This window comes from Artibeus jamaicensis, unplaced genomic scaffold (genome assembly GCF_021234435.1).
Source record: "Artibeus jamaicensis isolate MK-2021 breed Jamaican fruit bat unplaced genomic scaffold, CSHL_Jam_final contig_908, whole genome shotgun sequence".
NCBI classification, from domain to species: Eukaryota; Metazoa; Chordata; class Mammalia; order Chiroptera; family Phyllostomidae; genus Artibeus; species Artibeus jamaicensis.
In genome coordinates this window covers 7,575,349-7,596,659 of record NW_026522009.1, presented here as the reverse complement: position 1 = coordinate 7,596,659, position 21,311 = coordinate 7,575,349, and the positions used below count along the sequence as shown (strand labels likewise).

The 21,311-nt window shown below is 35.1% G+C and overlaps 1 protein-coding gene across 1 annotated transcript in view; it reads left to right on the top strand.

The window, feature by feature from the left end:
* Window positions 1-4,754: 4,754 nt before the first annotated feature.
* The window catches only part of TMPRSS11D (transmembrane serine protease 11D), a 46,475-nt gene continuing 29,918 nt past the window's right edge, over window positions 4,755-21,311 (top strand). Inside the window, exons 1-3 of the mRNA XM_037150039.2 lie at window positions 4,755-4,852; window positions 17,034-17,155; window positions 19,789-19,907. Coding sequence (XP_037005934.2) covers window positions 4,845-4,852; window positions 17,034-17,155; window positions 19,789-19,907 — 249 coding nt within the window. The 5' untranslated portion in view covers window positions 4,755-4,844. The remainder of the gene's footprint in view (window positions 4,853-17,033; window positions 17,156-19,788; window positions 19,908-21,311) is intronic.

The following is a 21,311-nucleotide window of genomic DNA, read 5'->3' as shown; positions in this document are numbered from 1 at the left end:
GATGCTTCTTAGTAGTAGACTCTGATTTAAAAAAAAAGTCATGTAGAAAGCACAAGAAAATAACTGTCAGTCAACATGAAAGTAATCACAGGTTGTGATGAGCTTTGGATTTCTTTTTTTTAAAGATTTTATTTATTTATCTTTAGAGGGGAAGGGTTAGGGATAGAAATATCAATGTGTGGTTGCCTCTCATGCATCCCCTGCTGGGAACTGGCCTGCAGCCCAGGCATGTGCCCTGACTGGGAATCGAACCAGAACCTGTGATTCGCAGGCCCACACTCAATTCACTGAGCTACTCCAGCCAGGGCTGTATTTCTTAAACCATGTTTGAGCAAATGGTTTAGGAATATGACTGATTTGGATTAGCCAAATCGTGTATATGAATCCAGGGAGGAAGGCACTTTAACATCCGGGGTTATTTTGCAACTGTTCCTGCTCTCTGCCTCTCAGCACTCTGACTCTCCACGTGTATGCACACGAACTGCTTTGAGAGTTAGCGCTGAAGGAATGACTGCATTTGTAGAACATGCCAGGGGCTTTAATTTCATCAGGTGATTTGATTGACTTCAATTTTCACAATTCTATGAGAATGTTATTTTAACTTCATATGTACACAAAAGAAGACTGAGGCTTTCAGGGCCAAAAAACTTTTCTAAACCCTGCTGAATAGTAAATAGAAGAGCCAAGATTTGATTATAGGTATTTTTAACCCAAAATTGCATACTGTTTTCCCTATAACACGCCTTCTGAAAACACAAAAGCCTTTGAAATATAGTGGTATGTACTGATTCCCTTACCTCCAACTACCTATATGTAATAATCTACAAAATTAAACTTGGCTACACTTACAAAATTCAATTATTATCCAATTTTAAATGTACATTTGCAATAAATGCAAAACTTGTATATAAATAACATTTCATGTTAAATGGTAGACACATCCATTGTGTTTGTTTTTCTATCTTTGTTCTAACCACGTGACAGAGGTCATGGCACATGCATCACCACACATAGCTGCATGACTGCACTGCCCTGAACTTGAGTAATCAAATTTCACATTCAGACAAATTACTACTGGCCCACACCCTCTTAGATCATCTGCTTTCTCATTGTTATTTTTTTCCTGCTTGTATTGTTATGATGGACACCGCTGAGTAATTCATATTTCTTTCAAAGCCCAGTCTATTAACAGATAACAACCTATTTGGAGATACTCTCTTCATTGTGATCTCTCCCCAACAATCTAGGCAGACAAAAGAATCAATTTCAATAGCTCATACACTGCATAATTTATCCTTAGTCAAAAAAAATTTTCTCTTTTATTTTCCATGAAAACTGTGCCTAACAGTCCTCCTCACACTGGCTGCCTTGTTTTTGTGAATATACAGCTGGAGGAATAAAGTCAAGCCTATGACAGGGAGGAAGAGAATTCCGATATTTTTTGTATGTCATTCTCTGTTTTTATTCCTGCAATGGCTGCCTTTTACAAAAAGAAAAGGTCATGGCCTATCCCACCACTTTTTGAGGGTCTTAAGATTAAGAGTCAATATCTTTTGTTTTTGGCAAGGACATGAATAAAATGGAACTCTTGTGCACTGTTGGTGGAATTGTAAGTTGGTGTAGCCACTATGGAAACATTATGGGAGTTTCTCAAGCAGTTCCACTCTGGGTATTTATCCAAAGAAATACAAAACATTAATTTAAAAGATACATGCTCCCCTATGTTCATTGCATCCCTATGTACAATAGACAAGATATGGAAGCAAACTAAGTGTCCATAGATAGACGACTGTATAAAGAAGACATGGTACATGTGATGCAATGAATTATTACTCTGTCATAAAAAACAATGAAATTTTACCATTTGCAACAACCTGAATAAAGAGGATATCATGCTAACTGAAGTCAGTCAGAGAAAGGCAAATCTCATGTGGTTCCACTTACATGTGGAATCTAAAACAAAATAAATGAAAAACAAAAAAGAAACAAACTCATAGATACAGAGAAAAAAATTGATGGTTGCCAGGTGGGAGGGGGTTGAGGGGATAAAGAAGGTGAAGGGATTATGAAGTGCAAATTGGCAGCCACAGAAGCAGTCACAGGGATGTAAAGTACAGCATAGGGAATATAGTCAATAATTGTAATAACTATGTATGGTGTCAGGTGGGTACTAGACTTATCAGGGTGATCACTTCTTAAGTTATATAATGTCTAATCACTATGTTGTACACCTGAAACTAATAAATATTGTATGCCAACTGTAAATAAAAAAATTCTTAAACTCTTTTAAAAGAATCAGCATCTTTTGAACTAGTCCCCATGAAGATGCCAACTGTAAATAAAAAAATTTTTAAACTCTTTTAAAAGAATCAGCATCTTTTGAACTAGTCCCCGTGAAAATCCTTGTCTCACAAACCATAATGTCACGCCCCAGCCCTCTTTCTGTGTTGAGCTCACTGCAGGCGAGCAGGAAGTCACTTTCTGACTGAGTATGCGCCACTCCCCCGTACCACTCCCCTGACTCATTCCCAAGCCCTGTTGTGAACAGTGACTGGGCACCAGGATCGGCATTAATACCTTCAGGTTTTGGACACTCAAACAAAATATTTGGGCTGAGACCCTACTCATTGGAAAGGCCTTTGCTGAGCACTCCAGGAAACACAGAGGAAAGAGAACACATGTACTTGGGGGAAAGTGCTGTCAACAAAAACCAGAAGACAGTATCTCACATCCTTGAAAGAATAATTAAAACAAAATTAAAATTTTAAAAGCCATTAAAGTGTTTAAATAATTGGCCAAATAAATTATTTTTATTTCATTTATTTCAAAGAAAAATTAGATATATTTGTGAAGGTGGTCATTGAAAGAATCATCACCAATAAAAAATATTTAAATACTTCATGTTAGGAAATGGTTTCAGTATTTTATGAAAGATTTATTCAGTATAATATAATTCACTCTTAAAATGCAGTCATTAAAATTGTTAATAACTGATGGATCTAGGTACTATATTTGGAACTTTTCTTTTTATTTATTTATTTAAATTTTATTTAGTTATTTTTCAAGTACAGTTTTCTGTCTATTTCTGCCATCCCAGCCCACCCCGCCCCGTGCTCCCCACCTCCCTCCCATTTCCACCCCCCTTAGTTTTCATCCCTGTGTCCTTCCTATTTGTTCCTCCAAATTCCTCCCCTTTTTTCCCCTTAAATTCCCTTCCTTCCCCCCTCTGGTCACTGTCCCCTTGTTCTCTATTTCAGTGTCTTTGTTTTTATTCTGCTTGCTTGTTTGTTTTGTTGTTTAGCTTCCTGTTAAAGGTAAGATCATATGGTATTTGTCTTTCAACACCTGGCGTATTTCACTCAGCATAATGCTTATTTGGAACTTTTCTGTAAGTTCAAAATATATCAAAATAAAAAGTTAGAATATACTTGTTATTCAGCTCTTGGATACAAATACAGCTACTAGAAATAAAAATTACTAATACAGGGATGTGCTTATGAAATAACATTAAGTATAAAAAACATAATACAAAGTTATACATTATTGACATAACTGTGTGAAAAAGGCCTGTACATGTGAAAAGTACTTAAAGTTTAACATGTGTTTGTTTAATTACTTTTTTATAAGTTTAAAATAATACTTTATTCTTTTTACTAAAGAAAGAAAAAAATCAGAATACCAGGCATGACATATAGGATCTCATGAAAATACGTAAGAGAAAGCAAGGGAAGAACCCATTCATTCCTGTCCCTGTTGTTTGGTTGCGCATTATATAAAAATGTATAATTGAACACTTCTTAAGTCGTAGCCTGGGGTGAATTTATTATTAATTATCAGTGATTTACAAGATAAAGTTATAGAATTTTAGAATTGAAAACATCCTGTAAGGCCCCCTTGTTTCTCAGTAGATAAATGAGACTCTAAGAGGAATCAGTGTTTTTTCCCCCTAGTCTACCCAGTTAGCTGGTGAAAAAGCTATAATTCTATTGTACATTTCTATTCTTTAGCATTCATTATTGCTCACAAAGTAACCCCAGATAAATTCCAAATTTATCTCCTATTTCTTTCCACCATACTAGACAGGAATTGTTTTTCTCACTTCCACATTTTCCTAGCTTCTATGTTTTCTTGGGTTCATTCCCTGCCTGCAAATACCACTCAATACTCCATGCTAACTCTAACCCTCCACACACTTGTATTTCACACCACTGTCCACTCATCTACTAGTAGAAATTAATTAGAATACTTTCTTCAAACAATATACTTGGAAAAAGACAAAGTGATTTTTAGTTTCAACTATCCTTCTTGCTTATCCTATAACTTTGTACAGCTACTCAATTACTTCTCTTCATATGCTACTGAGAAAACAGTGTTTTGCCTCAAAAAAGGGGAGATTTTAAAGGTACTACTACCCATTAACATCAGAAAAGAATTTTCTGATAGTCCTTGGCTCACTATGGCAAAGAATGAGGTCTGTGAGAATATAATAACAGGACAAGAGTGTTACACCTTTATATGAAAAGTAAATACCCTGTAGTGTGTAGAGTACTTGCAGACTTTCATGAGATACCTGTCACCTGTTATGGTACTGAGTCACAAATTACCAGAATGAAATTCTCCCTGATTTGTGAAATTCCCTTTCTGATTCTGTTCCACAAGTCATACTATTGGTCCAAGTTGATTCCTTCAGACTTGTTTAACAAGTTAGGTATTATGATCACGTGGGATTTCCTCCTTTGACTTCAGCTCTTTCATAGATCACACATAATATAAGACAGTCATTCATTTGAGTGAAAATCTCAGAGCAGGCGAAAACAAGGACCTCATCATTATTCAGGATTAAAATGTATAGGTAAGTCCTCTTTTTGCCTCTATAGTTTTGTAAGCTTTATTATATCTTAGAGCATATGAAAAATATTCAGAAGCTTAAGAAATTTTGGCTGTGTCTAGCAATCTTCTAGTTACTTTCCTGGAAACTTCATCAGCACTCAAATATTTTTAGATAATATGCTTGATGTTGTTTAAATAAGATTCTTGGCTGCTTTGACTGAATTTTTTTGCAAAATGAAATGATCTAAACAGAGGGCTTAGCATTATAACAATGTATTTTTAAATAAGGAAGTGTTTTTGTTTCCATATACTTTACTTTTCAAAAAGTAATATGTGAAGATTAAAAAATAAAATCAGTAGAAAAATTCTTCTGTTGTTTTAAAATTTTTTTGAGGATTCTGTATTATTATTTCTGGTATAGTATCATTACTAAATATTAAATATGCAATGAATCTTGAAGTTTTTCTTTAAGGAAGTAACAACATTTTTCAACTTTGTATATACTTATGGTATTGTTTTCAGGTAAATTATTACTCATACTTATGAAGAAAGTAGTATTTGCCTAGTTTTTTTAGTTAACAAATACTTATTTTTATATATGGTCACCAAAAACATTGTAGCATAATCTAAAGTCAGAGAGTACAATCTCAAAATCATTATACAATATATTTTGATGTGTTTGTGCATATATCTATGAATGTACATATTTTTCCTTTTGGTTTTTTCATGACACAGAAAAATATGATATTGATATGATTTTAAAAGGGGGCAGTAAAAGCATGGACAATGTGTTGGTTATGTTAAGTGTAGTTGAGTTTATTTTAAATGTCACAAACTTCAGAAAACTCAATCAAAATTCAAATTATTTTAATAATAAAATATATGTACAAGGGATTAAGATGTACAAACTACCACTCATAGAAGTAGTCTCTAGATTTAAAGTGCAGCATAGAGAATATAGTCAACAGTATTATAATAACTAGGTATGGGCCCAGGTGGGTATTAAAATTATTGGGGGGATCACTTTGTAAATTATATAAATGCCTAATCACTATGCCATACACCTGAAACTAATATTATATGTCAACTATAATTAAAAATTAATTTTAAAAATAAAATATATGCACAATAATGTGGGTTTGAATATATATGAGTTTCTAACAATAAATAAAAATTAGCAATTTCCTGCCTGGCTGGTGTAGCTCAGCGGATTGAGCGCAGGCCTGGGAACCAAAGGATCATGGTTGGATTCCCAGTCAGGGCACATGCCTGGGTTGCAGGCAGGTCCCAGCAGGGGACGCACAAGAGGCAACCATACATTGGTTGTATGGCAACCATACACCAAACATATATCCCTCTCTCTTTCCCTTCCCCTCCAAAGATAAATAAATTAGTTTTTAAAAATTAACAATTTCCAATACATAAAGAAAATAATACCTATTATTCCATATTCACACAGTAGATATAACAAATTCGTTAAAATAAGTAAAAAGCTATGAAGAATTTTATGTATTGTATCTATTTTCATTTTATGTGAAAAAATAAATCACAAAATTGTATTTACTTATCAACTATCACTTTAAAAAACTACATGTTAAAAACTCGAGGAATAGACTATAAAACACCAATCATGTTTGCTGTATTAAAGTGGTGAGCTTATGAATTATATTTTTCCCACTAGTCACAAACTTTTTGTAACAATGTAATATATTTTAGTAATTTTAATAGAATTTTAAATGTATTTTGATGAAATATTTTTAATTTTGCAAAGGAATTTCTCTGATTTTTAAAAAATTGGCCCTTATAAGTAGCTAATTATATATACATATATCAAAAGTCATCCAAAAGAAAAAGAAGACATGTAAACAAGGCAAATAAGGAAAATGCACATAATTTCAGGATTCCTTGAATCATTCTAATTTCTAAATTGATCTATCCTTATAGGAAATATGACACTCAACCAGAACCACTTTCCAACTGTAAAGAGCTCTCCTTAGAACTTTGGTTTCTATGGATCACAATTTAAAATATGTTCTCTCTTAAATAGGTAGCATCTAGTAATAATTGTTTATTTTTCCTTTCTATTAACCTAGAATAACATAACTCCCAATTAATGTTGCTTATTTGTTGGCTGGTTTTTATCAGAATGAAATAGATATATACTAAACTGATAAAATTTTGAAAATAAACTTATGGATTCTCATTCACCTCAGAGGACCCATGACTGGGAAATTCCTTCTGCCAACATGAATAAAGGGCAGAACTATCAGTAGGAAAAGAAGAGCGCATTCAAATAGGCTAAGGTGTTAAAAAAGCAGACACATTTTCTTCTGACCATGTCACTTCTAAGCCAGGACATCTGTGTGAGTTTAATATTACAAGGAATGAATTAAACCATACATTTTCCTTCTCTTCTAGAATATTCCCGTCAGCAAAAAAAAAAAAAAAAAAACAATTTAAAAATATCTCAAACTTCATTATTTTCTAACTTCTTCACATGGTCTGAGAGAACAGGGTATTCAAATGGGGTAGAAGAAATGAAATGAAAACTAATAATATATATATTTTAGGTAATTTCAGATCTTAAGTAATTTTAGATAAATCTTCAGATAATCCTAAGATATTTTTGGTTCAGAATTAACTGTCTTAGATTGTTTGATTACTATTTATATATAAATTACACTCTCAGACCTCTGAAAAAAGAAATTCTACCACAGGGCCCAGGAACTTGGGTGATTGTGTTATCGTGATGTAATCACTATTTCTTTCAAATCCTCGGATAGTCCAGATGTCCTCAGATCCACTAAGAGAGTGTCTATATCCACTGAATTACTTTGAGAGTATGAGACAAACCCAGGCCAGTGGCTTACTTGGTTGGAGCGTTGTCCTGTACACTGAAAGTTGTAGGTTGGACCCCTTCAATCTTTGAAAGTCAATTTCAAAACATTTTCATCTGAATAGATACAAAAATTAATTTATAGTACTTGTTTTCCAAAAACATTTTGACAATAAAATATCAAATATCATATTTATACTACACGAATATTTATTTGTAATTTGCAGAAAGCTAGCAAAGTAGTCTTGGTGTCAGTAAGGGATAAAGATCCCCTTTAGTTAAGAGTAAATAAATAAAGGAAAGTAAATGAAGGGAAAGGATAAAGAAAAGGCAAAAGAGAAAGAAAAATTAATTTTTAAAACTACCTTCAGGAAGGAAAAAGTGCAATTTAGAGGGAAATGGACGAAGAAGCAAATCTTCAACTAAACCGTTTTGCGCTCAGAGGCTCTGTCAGAAGCTACCCTTTTTACAATGGACCTCAGACCGAAATTCACACTGCCCTCTAGAGCGCATGCCACCCCCACCTCCAACCTTAATCAGCAAGGAGAGCAGCAACCTGTGTCAGGACTTTCTCTGTTGTACGTGTTGGTATTGAAGCACTAGGTACACATTCCTCAACAATGATAGCATCAACAAAGTATTTCTTTCATCACTTGATGAATTTGGTGACTCCTAGAGACATATACTTAAAATATCAGCATCGTGAAGTTCCAGAAGAAATATTTCCATCTATTCTGTTGTTTTTAAATCACCTGTGTAAGCTCACCTTTGTAGATCATGGCGCCATCTACCATAATGCCACTCTGCCCATTTGCCCACTAAAGGGCTCCATAATCTCAGCTGTGGAAGCCAGAACCCACCCGTTAGGCAGCTATACAGTTCCAGCAAAAATAGCCTGCCTTCTAAAAACAAATGTATTTTAAGTGTATGGAGCAGTAGCCAAAATATACATCTAAGTCTTCAAGTAACTCTTTGTTAGTCAGTCATCTTCAGACATCTTCAATTAGTTATCACTTGAGGCTGAGTGTACAATTAATCACCTGAGGCTGACTGTACAATGTAAATTTCCTAACTCCAGTTCTCTTTCCACATCCCCTTAAATATCTTTTACAAAGTAAGAATTCAACAATTAACCAAAGAGTTCAAAGTCAATTAACCAAATCTTTTTCTTAATATCAGACCCTTCATTTCAAAAACATGAGTGTTATTAGAACAAAGGAAATGCCAAAAAGGAGAAATAATCATTTTTAATTGAAAAATTTAGCACCTGCCTTATTGTTTGCATAAATATAAAATGAATATTATTAACAAAGAATATATCACACAACTGGAACTATTTTTTAATTGAATAGGGGCCAAATAAATTAAGTGTTGGTATGCTATGATAGCACATAATCCACAATATTTTCCTTCTTTAATAACTGTTTAATATACCCTTAGTTACTAGAATTCAGTGAAATCTTTTAAAATCAGGTAATAATCATTGTAAATCAACTTAAAATAGATTTCAATGCTATAATAACAATAAACTGGAGGGAAGTCTATGAGCATAGACTTCCATATGTGAAAATGATTTCTTCACCTTTAGAACCACTTGAACAAAGTATGAACAAAGCATCCCTAGGGAAGGCATTTATTTTTCTCCCAACAGTGAAGGTGGATTTGCCCTGTGTGGCAACACCCTTTCATAGGGTTGACTGTGTGACTTAGACCTGTTAAAAGAGCCTGAGTTCCAGGGAAGGAAAAACTTGACTAGCCTGTGAAGCAATTGAGTCCATGCTCTTAGCTTCACTGGCAGCAGGTTCTCACGAACCTGCTTCAACTCACAACCTACCCATTATATACATACATACATACATACATACATACATATTGTACATATTAGTCATTTGTTCATATCAGCTTGAGAAATTTGTAAGAAGAATTTGAATCCTAGATTGGCTTTCCCTACAAGTAGCAGATTTTAAAATTTCAACACATCATTACAGGTCTGCTATATATATTTGCATAGTTTGTGCAATAAACAAAAATAGATGCCTGGGGGAAAGACTGGAAGCAGATACAGAGCCTATGCTCTGTGCCAAGTTGCCTGCCCCAGAGTGGAGTTGGATGCAGCCCAAGGAGCAGTCTTTTATAACTGTCTCTGTCTCCCAGAGAAGTTCTCTTTTCCTAACTCTCACAGAAGCATTACACAGGCTAGTGCGGACCCCTCACCATTTGCCTAGCCTCTGTATCCTCAGAAGTATGATGTAATTCCTATCCTCCCAGAACATACATTAAATCTGTGCAAGATAAATGCTGTCTTGAATAAGCATTTGGATGAATGCTATCCTTATTTAAATGCTATCCAAGAGAAAAAATAAACTGGAAAATAAATCACTGAATTAAAAAAGTTCATGCAGTGCATTACGAAGATAAATACACATAAAGGGTTGCATATTTGCAATTCAAGGACAGAATTCCCTTTTTTGTCCAAATACAGCTGACATACAGTATTATATTAGTTCCAGATATACAACATAGTGATTAGACATTTAGATAACTTACAAAGTGATCACCTGGGTAAGTCCAGTACCTGCCTGTCACTGTACATAGTTATCACATTATGACTGAGTATATTCCCTATGCTTATTTTACAAAGGATAGGATTCTTATCATCAGTATAAGCCCAGAGATTTCAGAGTACATGATTTAATTAAACAAAGATATTCAAGAAGTCTTAAATCTGTGGCACCGACTCTGCCACCGTCAAGTCATATGGTACTGATAACCCTGTGCCCCTTTGCGTTTGCAGTGTACCCTTACCAAGTCAATTATCTGAGTTGATGTCAACTAAGTTGACATCAAGCTTACCAACAAAAAAACTTTAGAAATAAATAAAAGTATTGGACTGCATCAGTGATTTGCAGAAAATACATCATTTTCTCTCATCTCAAATCCAAACAGAAAAGCTACTCCATTTTTATCTGTTTTCTATTATTGAGCTTCCAAATAAGACCTTGTTTGAAGTGTTCCTCAACTTAAAAAAAAATTAACCATTGACTTGGATAGTCTCTTCTACCTGCCTGATGGTAACAATGTGGAGTTAATAAAACTGACAAAATAGAGTAAATCCCTTTACTTTGGAACTATTTTCACGTTCTTCATAATTCCAATACTCCAATATACAATGTAAATACACACATATCCAAATATATGTGTTTGTATATTCTATGGTATAAGATCTATACAAACATTTTTTAACTTTCCATCTCTGCATCAACAATAAAGTAGTAAGTGTGTTAGAAATTTATAACAATGATGTGATAATTAACAGGAAATCTTTTCCCATCTGATGTGGACATTTGCAGTTTGAGCTTGAGAGACCTGGATTCATAGTCCAGCTCTGTCATTTACTAGCTGAGTAACTAAGCCTATATTTCATCACCTGCAAACTAGGGCCATTTACAAAGATTAAATTAAACATATGGAAAAACTTAACATGGCACCAAAGACATGGTAAGCACACAACAGATGATTCTCCTATCTAGTTTTTGTCAGTATTCAAAGCAGGAATGCGTGGCATACAATTGTATATAAAGTCCCTCCAAACTACAGTACAATTATTTTAAAATTCCCCTTTGCAGTTTCATTCATTAATTTTTTTCATAAACAAGGCTGGGCGTGGTCTTGGTAATGAGTATTATGCTAGGGGCAGGGCACATCCTGGCAGACAAGATGTATTTCCACTTTCACAAGTTATAGCTAGATGTGGGTGCCGTCAAAGGGTTCACTGTTTCCTACATGAATGGATAAGGACTAGAACAGAGAAATTCATGGGGCATTATGAGATCAGATGAGGGGCAGAGAAAGAACAAGATGATAACTACCTAGTGGGAAAAGAAATATGCTTGAATTATCTTAAAAATAAAATGGTAATCATTAGGCATCTGGCTAGGGATAAGTGGACAGGTGAGGAGGTGGCAGGAGATGAAGCTGCAGAGGTGATTGTGATGAGCTTTCATTGCCCTATAGAAGGTTTGGATGCCATCCTGAGGATCTTGAAAATCTAGAAATAACTTTAAAATGAAGCAGGGGAAGAGGAGAGTTTCAGAACCTAAGATTCAAATTTTTTTGAGCTTAATTATTTTATTTTTTATTATTTTTTTAAACTTTTTTTATTGATTATGCCATTACATTTGCTCTATTCCCCCCTCCATTCCCCTCCACCCTCCATACCCCTCCCCCACCATTTCCCCCTTTAGTTCATGAACACGTGTCTCAAATTCTTTAGATTCTGTATTTCCCCCTGCTATTCTTACCCTCCCCCCTTATCTATTTTCTGTCTACTGTCTATGCTACTTATTTTCTGTACCTTCTCCCCCCTTCCCCTCCTCCCACTTCCCTGTTGTTAACCCTCCATGAGATCTTCATTTCTATGGTTCTGCTCCTGGTCTAGCTGTCCTCTTAGTTTGCTTTTGTTTTAGGTGTGGTTCTTAATAACTGTGAGTTTGCTGTCCTTTCACTGTCCATCTTTTTTATCTTCTTTTTCTTAGGTAAGTCCCTTTAACATTTCATATAATAAGGGCTTGGTGATGATGAACTCCTTGAATTTGGTCTTATCTGAGAAGCACTTTATCTGTCCTTCCATTCTAAATGAAAACTAAGATTCCAATTTTTAAAAAATCCCCTGAAAGATTTTAGAGTGTTGATTGGAAAGAAACAAAAATCTTATACTCAATCTAGATTCCTCTTTTTTCTATACCAAAAGTGAACCACCGGCAAATCCCCGATGATCTAGATTTAAATTGTATTCAGACTCACCATTTATCACCACCTCCAATGCCACTACTACTGTTCTCTAAACCTCCATCATCTCTCATCTGGATTATTGAATAATTTTAAAATCACCTCCCACTCCGCCCCAAGACTACTATTCCCCTGAACCTCCCAGGGATCCTGTTAAAGAAATAGATCTGATGCCACTTCTTTGTTCAAAACTCTCAAAGATTTTTCAGAATAAAGACCAAAGTCTGTACATAAAAAGCACTAAATGATCTCCCTCCCCAACCAATGGACACCCTACTCTTATCTTTCCAACTTTATCTCCCTCTAAAGTATGCTCCCACCACCACTACCAGGTCCTCCCCTCCCTCCACTCTCCTAACAGCTCACTCCACGCCAGGCCAGGTGCCCCCTGCTGCTCCTCAAATTGGGGACTTCCTGGCTGAGGGCCTGCTGTTCTCTCTGCCTAGATTATTCCTGGTATCCTCACAGCTTGCTCACACACCTGCTTCTGGTCTTTATTTAAATGTCACCTTCTCTGCATGGCATTTCTTGTCCACCCAACCTAAATTTTCAGTACCTCAAATACTCTCTTCCACCTCCCTGCTTTTTTTTTTTTGGTTATTTTCTTTGTCTTATTCCTTTCTATCTTTTCAGCGTACTTTCAAATTAAAAGTAAATCATCATTAGTGGTTATATTTCTGTGTTTCTTTTCACTGTCCTCACAGCACCTATAACATTGAAGGCATCCACCAAATGTCTCCTAAATTAACTGATTAGTTAATGGAAGAAGGGAGACCAGTTAAGAGGTATTTTAAGTAAATCTAAGAAAGGTAATAACTGCCAGAATTAAGAAAGAAATAAAAGGTATAAAATAAAAGATTGAAGTTGTAAGATGAGTACTCTTTAGTGACCTCCTGAATGTGGGAAGTAACCAAGAGAGAGCAGGGGCAACCAATTGCTGGATCTCTGGCTTAGGGTACCAGGTAGATGGTAGTGACATTCAGCAACACTAGAAATAGTCTGAGGCAAAAAGAGTGAGAAACATCGATGTGAGATAGAAACATCAGTCAGTTCCCTCCTGTATGCACCCACAAGGGGACTGAATCCGCAACCTGAGTATGTGCCCTGACCAGAAATCAAACCCGCAATCCTTGGGTGTACAGGATGACCCTCCAACCAAGTGAGCCAACCAGCCAGGGACGAACTGTGATATTTAAGGAGGTTATAGAGCATCTATTAGATATCCAATGAAAAAATTTAAAATGTTGTGGAGCTTAAATACAGTGGTCTAGGCTAAAAATCTGTCTTAGGAGGTAATGTCCTACTGAGTGCTTGCTGAGTGCTTATATGTATATGAGATATATATATATATATTTTCAATTACCCTGTCACTGTTTCCTTCAAATTACCCAATGGCTCTATTAATCCACAGTTGTGTATTAGTTATAACAATGTGCCAATGACAAAAATTAATAAGTATTCTTACATAAACTTGATACAGTAATATCAGGAATACTTTCAAATTTAAAATTAAATCAACAATTATTTTATTACACACTTACTATGTGTAAGACAAAATCATAACACCTAATGGATATTGATTCCCATTACTTCCACTAAGAGAAACCAAGAGAGACAGGAGTCCCGATCTTTCCCATCCCTGTAGTGTGAGGGAGGGAGGACATGTTCTCTGCTGCACACCAACCGGCTCTGTCTTTCCAGCTCTGTCATTCCTCAGTAATTAGGAGTTATTTACTCTCTGAGCCTCAGCGTCCCTCTATTCAAAACAGGGATCCTAACACCTACTTTATAAGATGATCGTGAAGACTGGCAATATACTACAATTCCTTACACTTCAAGTTTCAAAAGCATAGAGTAAGTTGTCCAATACTCATGTAACTTCCAAGTCAATGAAAAAGAGAAAGAGAGAGGAAAGCCCATTAAACCTATCACAATATTTGTCTTGCTGTTTAAATGTAAGCACTAACAAGCTCACTAATCAGGACCCTGCTTTAACAGCAAAGTCTTTTTAAAAAATATTTTATTTATTTAGAGATCGGGGAGGGGGGAGAAAAAGAGGGAAAGGAACATTGATGTAAGAGATAAACATCCATCAATTGCCTCTCATATGTGCCCTGGTGGGGAATGGAACCTGCACCCCTTTGCTTTGCGGAATGACACCCAGCAAACTGAGCCACATCAGTCAGGAAGCAAAGTTTTCTTGCACAGATTTCCATTGCATTGTGAGTCAAAATTCAGGCAGTGTTTGGAAATATATTTTCTCTAAGAGCTTACAAAATAAATATTGTTCACAAGTGAGTTTGTGTTGGTTTAAGCTTTATAATCTGTCACATACATAGATTCCATTGCAAGTTGCAAGAGAAAGAGCAGACATTTCTCCAGCAGTTTCTATAGGGTGGAACAGTCCGTTCTCATGCAATTAACTACGGCTTGTGAGATTATGATAATTTTGGCTCCACACCCTTTGCTTACTGAGTCATAAATCTCATGATGCTTTTCAGTCATTGATTTTAAGATGTTGTCTATGAACTGAAGCGAAGATGGCATTAAAGTTATTCCCAGGGGAGGGTCATCCAAGCTGAAGCATATGCTGACTCTAGCCTTTTGGTTTTCTGGGGTTTGGAACTCTGATTTAATCTTTGCTTTTCAAACCTCTCTCTATATATTCATGAATCTTGACACATCAGTTCACCTCTGGAAATATAGTCAATCCCTGGTTGAGGAGGAGACTCAATCAATTTAAAATTTATTTAGGTTTTTGGGTTTAGCCTTGCCTCAGAAATCTGTCTCCTTTTGACTATCCCACCACTGGGCAGCCGCTAACATTCATGGAACTCACAAATTCCTAACACTGTGCATTTGCAATTGCTTGTCACTGGCACAACAACCCCACAGAGTCACAGATGAGCAAACAGGATCAAAAGTCAGCAAATGTCGAAGTGCCAATTTGCTCCAACTTGAAAATTACCACTGGTAGCTCCTAAACCTTGGACTCTGGACCAGGGTTGGTGAATATCAATTTTCACTAGCAGAGCAAAATGAACAAATAAGAGCATGGAGTACAAAGACATTATAAAGTTAAAGCTAAATTATTCATTACCTTTTTTATTATTCTGAGATTATGTCCTTTCCACTTTTACATGTTCAAATGTCCTTTTATTAAATGATAATGTTTGAGCATGGTCAGTTTTTTAATATGTTTACTCAACAAAATGACAGCTGGCAATTCTGTGTCCACCTCCAGTAAGTTTCTGACCTGTTACTGGTCCCAGAGCCACAGCATGCGACCTGCTGGGGGTGCCCTTCCAGAAGTCTGTGAGTTGAGTGGAGCCCAGACAGCACCTGCAACCCTGCTGGGAAACATCAATGTCTGGGAACCGCTGACCTTCGGGCATTCCCTTCCGACTTACACCAGAATGTGGAGAAAACAGAAAAAAATGAGTCAGACTATATTCTGGCTAAACATAACTGCTTATCATCTCTGTTAAGGCCTTAAAATCTGAAACATGGGCAGGAGTTAACACATGCAGCAAATATTTATAAATATCACAAATATTTATGAACCACTTATATATGCCAGGCACCCTACAAAGTGTCAAAAACATAAGCATGAATACCATATTTCCTCTCAGAGTGTTCAGAGCCTCGTGGAAAACCTATTTAACTAGAAATATACACTTCATAGCACCTAACGTGACCTCACTGATCTCAAAACAGCCTTGTGTGGCAGGCAGGTATCATTATTCTAATATTTAGGATAAAGAAAGTCTCAGGTGAATGACAATATGATCTCCAATCAAACAGGAATTCATACTCAGCTCTTCTGATTACCTCCTCAGTAGGGTGTGTGTGCAGTGGGAGAGGCACTGTCGTATCCGGGCTGTATGCTTAATACAGTTCCAGATAGTGTATTGTTATAAATCTATTGGCTTACACTGTAACTGGCAAGTTCCTAAGAATAAAGGACAAATCACACAAACCCTCTGCTGGTGGTGCGGTTCTCATTTATTTCAGGGGATTGCTGCTCTTCTGGATCTTAGCTCTTAGCTTCTGGCCACATTCTCATTTTTATAATATGGATAATATCATAGTGAAAAAATGCCTTTGTGGCATTCAGAAAAAAAAAAAAAAACCTCCTTCTACCCCTCTCACCACTCAAAATGATCTCTCTTCTGTACAGTCCTGGAATGGTTCCCAGGTGACTGTAGTAAGTGTCCAACATAGGGTTCTGGAAGAGGTTATAACAAAACAGAGAAAAAATTGATTATTATCCTTGAGAATTTTATCAACTGGTAGAAGAAGGGAAAATAATTGCAAACCAAAGATCAGATTTCCTTATGCTTTTATCAAACTACCTAAATGTCAACAAAATGCTGAAAAATTTTTGAAAGAACCATGAAAGAGAATGTTGTCCAGGTCAGGTTTATTTCTCAGAACTAAATTCCTATCAAGAAGCATTTGGTTTCCTGTAAATAGAACCATGTTCAAGCCAAGAGACTTAGGAAGGCAGAAAATTATCATGAGCACTGAAATAATCATTTCTAAATGAGTAGCACTGATGTTTTTCTCTTGTTCAAAGACCGGCACGAGCATCACTGAACTCAAGATTTCTGAATCCCTATGTGGTGTTTTTTGCTGTTGTCGCAGGGGTGGTAATCCTGGCAGTTGTGATAGCTCTACTGATTCACTTTTTAGCTTTTGGTAAGTACCAGAAAATTAAAAGTGCCACTTCTCAGACTAAATAACTAAATACACATTCAGATTAAAAGTTTGGCATTCCTTGAAATCTAACCATTTGTGACAAAATGGGTAGACCTGGAGAACATTATGCTAAGTGAGGAAGTTAAATAAAGAAAAATATCATATCGTTTGACTCATACTTGGAATCCAAAGAACAAAATAAATGAACAAACAAAACAGAAACAGAATCATAGGTACATAGAACAACTTGATGGTTGCCAGATAGGAGAGGGTTGGGGGTCTGAGGAAAACAAGATGCAGGGATCGGGTACACATTGGTAGTTACATCCCCATTGGTAGTCATGGGGATGTAAAGTTAAGCATAGGATATGTAGTCAGTATATTATATAACTATGTGCAGTACCAGGTGGGGACTGGAATTATGAGGGAGATCACTTTCCAAATTACTTAATTATCTAACCATTATGCTGTACACTTGAACCTAATATAAAAAATGTTTGCCATTTTTAGTCATCACTTTTATCTCTATTATATATAAAATAATTATATTTTTAGATATTCCTAAATATATGTTTGTTTCTATATTTTCCCTCAATCTAAATTTATTTGCCTTCTATCTTTTAGCCTTTTTTAGTATAATAAACATTATTACCCAAGGAAGGAGCAGTCTAGCCAAAGAAAAAAACCTCTTTATAATTTTCTGATACTAGAATTTGCCTGTTTTATTTTTTCATTAATACCATGATTTTCTTTTCCATTTAATAGCCTGATAAAATTATAAAAATAAAATGTTTTTTAAAGAACCTTAAGTTTCAACCCTAGAATTTGGATGTACCTAAGTCCTTGTTAATTCATAATCTGTCACCTGAAAACACAGTTTTAGTAGCAGAACAATTATAATAGGAGATGAATTTGCAATTAAGTAGAAGAAAGGGGTAAAAACACTTTAAAAAGAAATCTATTTTTTAAATTTTTAATTTTATTTAGTTCTTTCATTATTACCTTACAAAAATATAGGAAACATGGACAAGAAACAAATAATATAAAGAATGCATATACCGTGCTCATTCATAAACACGTTTCCTTAATATCTCAGAGAATATTCTTTCAGAGGTTTTAATGTAGATAAATGAGATGCATCAAATTTCATTAGATAAGATACACTATAATCTGCCTTCTTTACTTAAAAATACACTCTGAGGTTACTTTTAATTTCAGCTATAATTTCGTTAAATCTTTAAAACGTGTGGGGATTTGTGCGTAGGTGGGGGGGTGTGAGTGTGGAGAGTGAGAGAACACAATATATTATGTGCATTAGTGCAAATGGGCAAAAACGCTTAATTATGCGGAGGTTGAAAAACTCCCAATGGTGCAATGTAATTACCAATATTAGAAAAAGCAAGTACCTAGGAATAACCTTTTTACCCAATCTAATTAAAAGTTGTGACTAAATTTTGCTTTTGACTAGATTTTGCTATCAAGTCACCTGGGGTCAAATATGTTTAAGGTGAATTACGTAGGTAGGGAAAAGATACATAAAGTTTCAGATTGAATTTTTGTATGTTCACTCTTTTTAAAAAAGATTTTATTTATTTTATTTTTAGAGAGAGGAGAAGGCAGGGAGAAAGAAAGGGAGAGAAATATCCAGGTGTGGTTGCCTCTCATGAGTCCCTACTGGGGACCTGGCCTGCAACCCAGGCATGTGTCCAGACTGGGAATTGCACCAGTGACACTTTGGTTCTCAGGCCCACACTCAATCCACTGAGCCACACCAGCCAGGCTATTTTTACTCTTAATGGCACTGCATTGTCATATTTAAATACAAAGGGAGGAATTTAGGTAATTCCTTTTCAAAGTGTATCTCAATGACCACCTACAAACCTAGGGAGACTTGTCCTTCTGCTACAAAAGACTACACTACCCTTTCCTCAGGCAATTCCTTCCTGCCATTGAGTTATTTCTCTGCATAAATTATATATATGAATGACCAAAAGAAAGTAGAAATTCTTTTTCTGAAACAGGTTAGGTTATATTCACATGCATAATGTCTCTAAGATATATACAGTATGTTGTAGAGATTTTTATCCCCTTCAGACAGGCAAATAGGTCCTTTGAAAGACACTTTTCAATGGAAATGATTCACATTGGACAACCAGATTAGATATCGTTAGAAAAGTTATTTTCTAGCTTAGTCCAGAAAATCAGTGGCAAGTCACTAATTCCTCTGAGAAAATTATTTGAAATAATTTTTAAACTATCTATAACTACTTTAGGTTATTCCTTAATGACAAATAATAGCACATTATAGAAATTCATTAATATTTTTGAAAAAACCTATAATTATGTCTTCCCAAAATATAGTGGAATGAAAATTATACTTCTAAACAATTTAATTTCTCAAGTAATACTGTTCTAATTTTCATACATTTTTCACAGTCACAGTTTTGCAAATTTTTTAAAAACTAAAAATAATTTTATTATAGATACATTTATGTTAAGTTTTGAGTATTTTTTTCTTTTATGGGAACCAAAATAATTTAATCATATATAATAGCCTTCCATAATCCTAAATAAACTAAAGATTAAAGTACTTAGTAATGCAAGACTGATTCTGCTTTTTCTTTGTTTTACAGATAAAAAATCTTACTTTTACCATAGCAGCTTTCAAATCCTAAATGTTAACTATAGTGATAATTTAAATTCACCAGCTACACAGCAATATAGGACTTTGAGTGAAAGAATCGAATCTGTGGTAAGTCAATATTTGTGTTCATCCTGTACTCCATCATAAAAAAAGATAACATGCCTAATATTTTTAAAAATGTTACAATTGCTAGATGCTCTACATATTTTCCTACTTTGAACAGTGGAAGATGTGTTTTTTGTGCTTTTTCCAAGTTACTCTGTTGGTATACATTTTCTTAGTCACATTTTCTTAAGTAATGAATGAAAAGTCTCAGAAGGGTCACGACTAAACACATATTTTATGTGATCATGACTTCAAGGCTGGAAGTCTATTGTTTGTACAAGTTGAGCATTTATTATGCTCTCCTTGAGACTGACTTCGAAAATCCTTTTCATTTGGCTTTAGTTCTTTTTTCCTTATCCAACAAAACACACAGGAGGCAGATGTTAGAAGACATGTTTGCCTATCAATAACATAGTTTGGCCAACAGCACCCCTTGGCTCAATGATAAACATAGAAACTATGCAAAGGGAGCTGAGACTTTCACTGAAAGAGGCCCACAGACTGACCACCTCACAAATGGACCCTCAGCATTTTTTATCACCACAAACCAGGGTCTTGCCTTCAGCCCTGCAGCATCAGAGTTGACCAGTCTCCAGGTTGCTTACTTACCCTAACAGTTTTTAAGAATCCTAAAAATATATTCCCTTTCCAGGTGGCTTAATTGGTTGGAGCATCATCACATACACTGAGATTGCACTTTGGAGCCCTGGTCAGGGCACAGACTGAGTGGCAGGTTAGATCTCCCAGTCAGGGTACATATTGGAGGCAACCAATTGAGGTTTCTCTCTCTTTTCTCTCCCCCTCCCTCCTCCTCCCTTCTCCCTCCTGTATTCTGTTCTCTCTTTCTCTCTCTCTGAAATCAATTTTTTAAAAAGCATATTTTTGGATGAGGAGCATATACTTGGGTAAGAATTTTTAAAATTATTAAGTATAAAATATTAAATTTATTAAATATTATTATATTAAATTATATTTATTAAATATTTCCTAGTCAAGCTTGTTATTCTTATAAAAATTCTTTAAAGTAAATCAAAATGCATGTATACACCTTGTTATTAAAATAAAACTATTTTCAGTACTGACTCTTGTTAGAAAGCTAATATACAAACATAGTAAGTTCAGTGTATTTAAGAAATATAAAGAAGGAAGAAATAGGCACAAAATCTCAACACTCAGATATATTCACGGTTAACATTTTAATGTTCCAGGTCTCTTTCTATGCAAACTGAATACATAATACATGCTGAAGCACATATAATTATCTGTCAACAAAATCAGACTGTATATGCCAGTTTATCTACTTGTCTCCAAAAATATGTTAAGATCAGTAAATTTAGAAATACACTATTTTAAATAACTAAGCAGTATTATAGTGTGTAGATGTATAATATTTTATACGACCAATCC